The sequence below is a fragment of the Macrosteles quadrilineatus genome, unplaced genomic scaffold, assembly GCF_028750875.1.
Source record: "Macrosteles quadrilineatus isolate MER2022 unplaced genomic scaffold, UCM_ALF_1.0 Scaffold_9__3_contigs__length_116548681, whole genome shotgun sequence".
NCBI classification, from domain to species: Eukaryota; Metazoa; Arthropoda; class Insecta; order Hemiptera; family Cicadellidae; genus Macrosteles; species Macrosteles quadrilineatus.
In genome coordinates, this window is record NW_026542602.1 from 107,722,495 (window position 1) to 107,731,502 (window position 9,008).

At 32.9% G+C, this 9,008-nt stretch overlaps 1 protein-coding gene across 1 annotated transcript; it reads left to right on the forward strand.

Annotated features, from left to right (window-relative positions):
- Positions 1-311: 311 nt before the first annotated feature.
- LOC129003715 (uncharacterized) lies at positions 312-1,040 on the forward strand. Its single transcript, XM_054432011.1, has one exon. It carries the CDS (start codon positions 312-314, stop codon positions 1,038-1,040), a length of 729 nt encoding a protein of 242 aa, XP_054287986.1.
- The last annotated feature ends 7,968 nt before the right edge of the window (positions 1,041-9,008 follow it).

Consider the following 9,008-nt stretch of genomic DNA (forward strand, 5'->3'; position numbering starts at 1 on the left):
AACGTCTTAGCCCAAAACTAGATACGAATAAAGACTTGATTGTTAGCATCGGGTGGACCCAATGCTTTTAGCTCTAGGCGCCAAGACTGCTTTAGCACATTCTCATAATCTAACAAACTCAATTTTTCAGTAACAGGCTTTGAAATTTAGATATATTGACTATCCTTACAACACCGAGGTTAAACTAAATTGTAAAGGCCTTACAATTTGCTGACGACCTGAAGATTTTCACTACTGTGTCTACACCAGAAGACTCTCAAGAAATTCAAAATAGCCTTTCTGAAATTGAGGATTGGTGTGTCAGGAATAACATGTCTGTAAATCCCAGTAAGTGCTCTTGTATAACCTATCACCGCATCAAATCCCCAGTCATGTACGTATACTCCATTTCTGGTACATCCATTCCACGGTCCCAGTGTATAAAAGACCTAGGCGTTATTTTTTCCAGCGACATGGGATTTTCTGGGCATATAGATCACATCAGTAACAAAGCAAACAAGATGCTTGGTTTCATAGCAAGATTCTCCAGAGGCATCGACAACCCTTCTGCTCTTCGCTCTCTGTATTGTTCCCTTGTGAGACAGCTAGTGGAATATGCAAGTCCCGTGTGGTCGCCTTACACTGTTGGCAATAGGACGAGACTGGAGGCTCTACAAAGGCGTTTTCTTCGTTTGGTTGGTGTCCAGCTGGGTTTTGCCTATCTTGATGTGCCTGTGGAGGAACTGTCCAGCAATCTGAACTTGTCACCTCTTGCCCTGCGACGTGACGTGGCTGATGTTATTCTTCTCTGGAAGATAGTCAATGGTCACATGAACTGTCCAGATCTCCTAGCTGAAATCGACCTCAGAGTGCCTACAAACACAAGATCTCGAGATCTGCTGGGTCGAAGATACCACTCAACCAACTTCGACTTCAACAGTCCTTTCGCAAGGTTTACTCGCCTGGGAAATCGAGTTGCGTCTGGGTGTGACCTGTTTTTCGATGGACTTCAGCAGGTTCGTCGGCAGGCCTCCTCTCTTCTTCTTTCTGGGAAAGACTAGTAATTAATTTATTGTTGTTTGTTAATCTTTATTTTCTGTTGTTGCTATGTTAGAGTATTTATTGTTGCTTGTTAATCTTATTTTTTTGTTGTTGTTACGCTTTGGATATTTATAACCTGTTATATCTTTGTTAACTTATATTTATCATCAAATTTTGCTTACCTATTTTGTTGTATTCAACCATCATGTTTATCTTTGTAAATTGGCTGCTGCCGTTGGAAATAAAATAAATAAATAAATAAATAAACAAATATTAGTTTGTGAAGATTGTGTCATATTTCACCAAAATAACGATAGAATTTGTAGTTTATTTCGTGAACAGCGGAGATTATGTAAGTTGATTGTATAATAACTAACTATCTCAAACATGTGAATGGTTCTCAAACCTATCCAAAATAGTATGTTCGAACAATTTTGCGTAAGGAAATATTTTTCGTAAAAAAAGTCCTTACAGGTACTATATACAATGTGATTATAGGCTATACAATATACAACATATTTATACTATAGTATATTATATACTATATACAATAATTACAGTTATTTGTAATTCAGGTAAAAAAGGACAAATTACTTCTCCTAGGTTCTAGATTGGTCAAAGAGGTATTTTATACTTATTTACTGAACTCCAAAACTACATTCATCGTACACACTCATATACCTCATACAACTATCTGTTACCGTGATATATCTTATTGGTTGGTTGCAAAAGTTAATAGTTACAAAAAAATGGGGTTTAATAATCAAAATAGGCCTAACCAAGATCTAAAACATATTTCATCAACAGAAATTTTGTAACCAAACTTTTAACTCCAAATGCCATATCAAAGCAACATATTCACATTTTATCATTAAAACTGTCGCTTTTTATTGACTAGCATCGAACTACAAGGTCGACAGACTGTGCCCAAGTCCCCCGTGCTGCTGAAGGATATTAACATTGACATCTATATTCAGTTTGTGGCGGCTCTTCTTACCCCCCCCTCCCACCCATAGGTAATGGTGTTTTGAAAGGGTTGTGACCACATGTTACGGGCGCGCAAACCCTTTAATAACCGCATTACTGCTTTGTAGCATGTAAATAGAGACCCCAGGCCGAGCAATTTTTAGACAAAAACTCTTTGAAGGCTGCCAAAACGACGTCGCTTTGACGATCAACATCCCCTACAAAGGGCGTTTTTTGTAGCAAATCAGGTTTTGTTACAATTTGATAAGTCTTTGTTCGCTGAGTACGGTGAAATGACGGACTTTGTAGCTTACTTGTACAATTGTGTGAGTTTCTAAATTGCGTACGGTATAGAATGATCTCGCGACTTCATGGTAGTAAAGAAGTATAATTTATACATTTTATTCAAATCAGCTTTAATACAGGGTGTTTTGTACTCAGTGTGACAAAATATTTTTGATGTAAGTACAAAGTAAATGAAGTGTGATGATGCATATCAAATGTTCCAAGTCTCAAAATTAGCGTCCCAAAAATTATTTTATGTTTTTCAAAAATAACCATGCTTTTAAACTTAATACAGCGATTTCTCAATTATCTGAATATGGATTTGAGTAGATAATGTCATTTTCGTGTTCTACATTAAGTTTTGAACAAGAATAATGAAAAATGACGGAGGATTAGTTGCAAAATCTCCATTGTAAATAGATTCAAAGATAAAAAAATAAGATATTTGATAAAAAAATTTAAAAACAATGGTCTATTGCATTTTTCACACCCTGTATAGAAGAAAGTGTCGGAATATGTTAAAAACTGCGCCATTTTATAAGCTTTCCAACGATATGCTACACTATTGAGGTTTATGTCTGCTTATGTACGCTTTAATGGTTTGAAGACTACAAAGCATGGTGTCTTTAACATTTAAAACATAGAAAGTCGGCATGTATTAAGCAAAAGTTGTATTTTTGATTCAGCTTGAACAGTAAAAACAGTAAAAAAGTTCCCTGTTTTCTGGTATTCAAACCACTAAAACAAACAAAAAATATCTAAACCTCAATAGTGTAGCATATGGTTGGAAAGCTTATAAAATGGCACAGTTTTTAACATATTCCGACACTTTCTTCTATACAGGGTGTGAAAAATGCAATAGACCATTGTTATTAAAATTTTTATCAAATATCTTAATTTTTATCTTTGAATCTATTTACAATGGAGATTTTGCAACTGATCCTCCGTCATTTTCCATTATTCTTGTTCAAAACTTAATGTAGAACACGAAAATGACATTATCTACTCAAATCCATATACAGATAATTGAGAAATCGCTGTATTAAGTTTAAAAGCATGGTTATTTTTGAAAAACATAAAATAATTTTTGGGACGCTAATTTTGAGACTTGGAACATTTGATATGCATCATCACACTTCATTTACTTTGTACTTACATCAAAAATATTTTTCACACTGAGTACAAATCACCCTGTATATTTATTTCAAATGAGCAAATCCAAATTATAAATAAAATTTTCTTAGTATAGGTACAGATGTTTTTTGCTGGCAATATCTTATTAATTTTGACCAAAAACGTGTATTCCAGACACTAGACAGTTAATATTGTCTGTATTAATACATACATAGAACCAGTTAAAACAAAACTGAATCCGACAAAGTTTCTTCCCTGCTTTTTAACTATTTTTTGACGGAAATACTTTACGGAGAAGATGTACTCGAGCACTATGACTTATTAATTTGCGTTTAATAATACATAGATACTATAAGAAAGTAAATTAAAAGTTTTTTTTTACTTTCATTTGTAATTGTGTATAATTTATTTGCATTTCCTATTCTTCTACTTTGTTATTCAGTTTCTATTAATGATATTGCAAGTCAAAGATTCAAAGACATCCATGTTATTACTTTATGATTTGTAAGAGGGGCTTAAAAAAGATCCTAGTTGTAAACTGATATTATACTGAGCTCATTCTTATTTGTTATTTGTCTTATTGTATTTCTCATTGGATATTTGTACCATTAATATATGTTCGTTTTGGAATATACTCATGGAAATACTTTGTAAATAATGATTTTTCACAACCCGAGATGAAGGTCGGGTGAACCCTATGAACCCCATAATTTTCTATCCATGGTCGCAAAATTTAGCGAATTCCAATGTCAAAGCACACACTTATGATCCGTCGGGCATTACTGTAAGAACAAATATGTAACATAAATATTCATAGTACAGTGGATACCTAAAACTCATTACAGAATATTTTGTGCAAAACCTTCATTACTGTGACCTTTGACTATTGGTATGACAGAGCAATATTTATTTGTCAACTGTTTTTGTTCATTTATCAGGAAGGAAAGTAGATCCAGATGTTTTGCAATTTTATTTTTATATTTTATATGATAAATCTAAAATCTACTTTGGCAGTCTTTTAATATCATTTTGGTGATTTTGTGTTATATTTATCTATTTTTTTTAATGATTGACAGATTTTCGTATACTAAATTGATGGTCAACCACATAATTTAGAGTTTGTTGTAATTTGCTAATTTAATAGGCTTAATAGTTTTAGTGCCAACAGACGAATGCAGCAAAAAGTAGTTATCATAAAAGTTATACAATGTATGGTTAATGATTAGGACGGTGTATACATTACGTGTTGAAAAGCTGAATGTATATATGTATGTAATGAAGGTCGATTGTACCCTTAATTATAGCAATCTCCATAGTTGAATTGAAAGTTCTGATTCGATTACTGGTGTTTTTGGTGTTCAGAAAGTGTATCAGGGTTCAGCTAATAATCTCAAGTCAAAGGTTTGATCCATGGACGAGACTTTTGGATTAAAGAACTGGAGTCAGCAGTTCTTTATCATTGGCCATTTCAATAAATAGTATTTTTTTAATATAGTTATTGTCAGTTAAAAAAGCTACAAGGTATCTCACTCATCCAACAATCAATTCCCATTCACATTATAATACGCCTAACTGCGTCCTCATAAGCGCATCATCCCACCGCAGAAAACCTGCCGATAAGGGCAGGCATACAAATTCATCCCAAAAATAAACTATTATCTGAAAACACAAAAGAGCAAGAAATGTAAACTGAACAATTCAAAAGTTGAAGGTAAAAGTAACCAATTTTCATTATTTGTGCAAAAGAAAGGCATAAAAGTAAAAATGTATGGCAAAGTGAGTTCGAAAATTATTCCACTATGCAGTACTATGGGATAAGGTTGATTCAGTTGCCTTATACAGAAACAATGGGCAGAATCATTCACTCCCAAAACTGTTTACTGCCCGAAAACAAGCTGCACCTAGCAACCGAAAGGGCCAAAACCGTAACCGAAGGGTCGGGGGAGGACTTCTGTGTTCTTGTACTCCCGTCAGTTTGACAGAAGGTGTGGCAAACCCTTTCATTTTGGCGATACTTTTCAAACTTGCTCCCCGCCCCGCCATGTTGGATTCGTTTGGCAAACTGTTGTTATACAGGATGTATTTACATATGAACACTATGTGGGAACCTTGTTGACCGTGGGGAGGTGTTGAGCAATCGACTAAATGCTTAACAACGGGGAAAGTGAAGGGCTATTAAATGCAATACATTAATGTAATATTTATAGAGCCTAAATTGTATTGTAACTGCTACTTCTTTATGCTGTAACGTTAAATAAGTTGTTTTCTAGTCCATTTATTCTACTTTAATTGTTTTCTAAGAACATTTGTGTTTCTCTTATTTTTTATCTATGATTTAGGTAAATATTGAACGTGATAGTAAGTTTATAATTGGCAAGTTCTCGATATATTAAATCATTTACTTTTTGCTCGGTTGTTTGGTTATACTATTTTTACAAAATACTTAACAGTAAAAAGCTGCAATAATAGCACATAATAGCAAAAATATAACCATGGAACGGATGCATAACTACGTTAAGCAAATACATTTTATTATAAAGCCAACAACATTTAAAAATAACAACAATGTAATGACAATGCACATCTAAGTACTAAATTGTTATTTCGTAATGTATCGATTAATTGGTAAAACTCAATTCAGTTTAAATTTGCAAAAGACAGATAAGTTTAAATTTGCCATTTAATATTGACAAAACTTATCCGCAACAATCTTATTAGTTATCAGTAGCATTAATATCCTCTAAATCTCCTTTTGACTTTTGACGTGTTATCGAAATTTAACTGCGAATGTTTAAAGGAAAAACTAAAATTGCTGTAATAGTAATTCAAACTCTCTAATAAGCTAACTTGTGATCAATGTGTCAGTAGTGAGACTGTGTTTTGTTGTAATTAACTCTTTTCCAGCTATATACACAAGATAAGATGATAAGATTCTCTTGATTATTAGTTTCTCGGCCTCTGTTTTCTTATCTAGAGCGCGTCGTTTGTTAGGTTGGTATAAACAACGATAAAAACAACTCAGTTCTGTACATCGTTGGGTTGAACTAGGCTTTTAATTTTGATTTTTGATTTTATTCAATATCATTATACAACAACTACAGGTGTCTGGGCTAAAGAAAGTTCTAAAGAAATAAATGGATTTCTATAGTTTGTCTTTATCCATGTATAGTACGTAGATTTTCGCCTATTCATATGAGCTATTGAACAGATAAAGAACACGTTGTACCAGCACTATTGAACCATGTTTAAAACAGTTAATTGGATGTATATAATTGTTGATGAAAAACTCGCTCAGAACGTTAAAAACACAGACAAAGTAATTAAATGCACGGAATAAAACTAAATTGTTGTTCGCAAACCGAGCGTTTTTAATGAGGGATAGAGTTTGAAGTTAAATAAATAATGCTGGATAATTAATTCGCCCAAAAGGACGGAAGGCGAAGAAATTCGAATTTCGAAAGAGTTGTTTAACCCACAACAAATTCCCGGCAAGCTCGCAGGGGCCAATCAGAACGTCGAGTTTTGTATTGTTGGATATGACACTGTTTTTGTGGAGGGGTGACGTCATGGCCACGCCCACTTCTCCCCTCTCCTGGAGTTACTTCTCCCCATCTTCTCTTGTATCCTTCCGTCTCTCCTGTCTTCGAATAATGCCAGATTTCTGTTTTACCGAAGACTCAGCGACGCAGCTTTATGTTATTGTATTGATACACGACTCAAGCGAAATGATGACCAATCGAGTCTTACACGGCTTGAGTATGTTTCTTGTAGAGTGTCTTAGAAATTCTTGTTATATGTGATACGGTATAAATTATATTGCTACTGCAGTAAAACAGTAACAAATTTCAATATTAATTATAAAGATCCTATTGAACTTACAATTAATATGAAACCATCCGAATAGTTGTATGTTAAAGCAAGAAGCTTATCATATCCCATATTGTAAGTTCTAAATTAAACAATAGTGCGAGCCCATATTTGTAAGCCCGCGACATCTGCTGATCAACAAAATATTTTCGATTTGGAAAAACAATTTATTTTAATCTGTTTGCGTTTACTTGCCCCCCCCCCATCTCTCTGACAACTAGGGTATATTATGATAAATCATGGTTTGTAAAACACTTAATAAACAATAAACATAGGTAAAAATAGAATAAAATTCACGCATATTATAAACTGTAGGAATTATAAGCATAAACAAATTAAGTAACTTTCTCGAATGTAAATAGATAATTTTACTTGTTTACTTTTATTTGACTGTCAAATCAAAATATATTTCCATATAAATAATTAACTGCGGTGAGTATATTTGTTTATGTTTTCATCCCTACAGTTTTGATTGTAACATGCAAATATTAAATCGTCCATTTCCACGATTAATTTAAAATTAGTTTCAAATTATAAGCAGTATCACAAGGACCACTTATCAATTGATTCAAAATATAAAAATAGTAAACCCCGTCCTATACCCTGAATTAACAATGCCGCTCCTCAGAATATCATTTGCTCCTTTGTAAATAAACCTTCCGGCTCTAAATCCGTAAATATAAATAAAAACATCCTTTTCAGTGAATCACGTATTTTAATTCTTTTTGTGTCAGAATATTTTTGTTTTCTTAATTTCTTAACTATCTAATAAAAGTTATGAGAATGATTTGAAAGTGTTAAAGGACTTGTTTGATGTATTTCATGTACACTGTGCACTGTGCCGTATTTATTAAGGTTCTATTTTATAATGCAATAAATTCTTTTGTAAATAATATATGCCTGATGTACGTTGTTGTCTTACAGAAATATATGGTGGGTATCACCCATTGATAGGCCATGGTTATAGTTTTTTTGTTGAAAGCAGTTACTCAACATTCACTGTAGTTACACCAATTCCAATAATGCCGTCACTGTAATATTGTCAATTACCAATACAACACAAACCTGATATTGAACAGCGAAACATAAAAAATTATAAAATATTAGATATACAAAAAAAATATATTATTGTAGATTTCTAGCTAATATTATATTGTATGGACAAAGCGATTACCATAGTCTTGGGGAATAAATTTAAAATGGATCTGGGTGCAATCATTCATATTTATTTATTTATTTATTTATTTATTTACAGACGGAAAACTCCATTTTCATAACATACAATCATGTTAGCATATTAGCATATAAATACAGATTATTAGTACAGTAATGTGAAAAACAATCCAAGGCTCGTGCCTAGCGTCCTAGGACAAAAAAAAAATAGTACAGTATAACCAATGTTTTTTACTAAATTGGTTACCGAGATGATAGTTTTTTTTTATAAAATGAACCTTTATTTAACGAAAGGCACATAAAGCAAGATTTATTTGCGAGACATTCGTATATGTCTAAGGTACGATTCTTAACAGTTTTAAACTCTAATAACTTATAAAAATACAGAACATTCAAACTAAATGTTTTTGTTAAAACATATTAACTTCTTCATTTTCATGCTTGGTAACAGTCACAGTAGGCCTAATAGAATAATTTATTGCTAAACGATGTCTGGTAGTCATTATGTTATTGTGTAGCTCACGATTTACATGTTGTGGTTCTGTGTCCATTGTGCTGGTAGT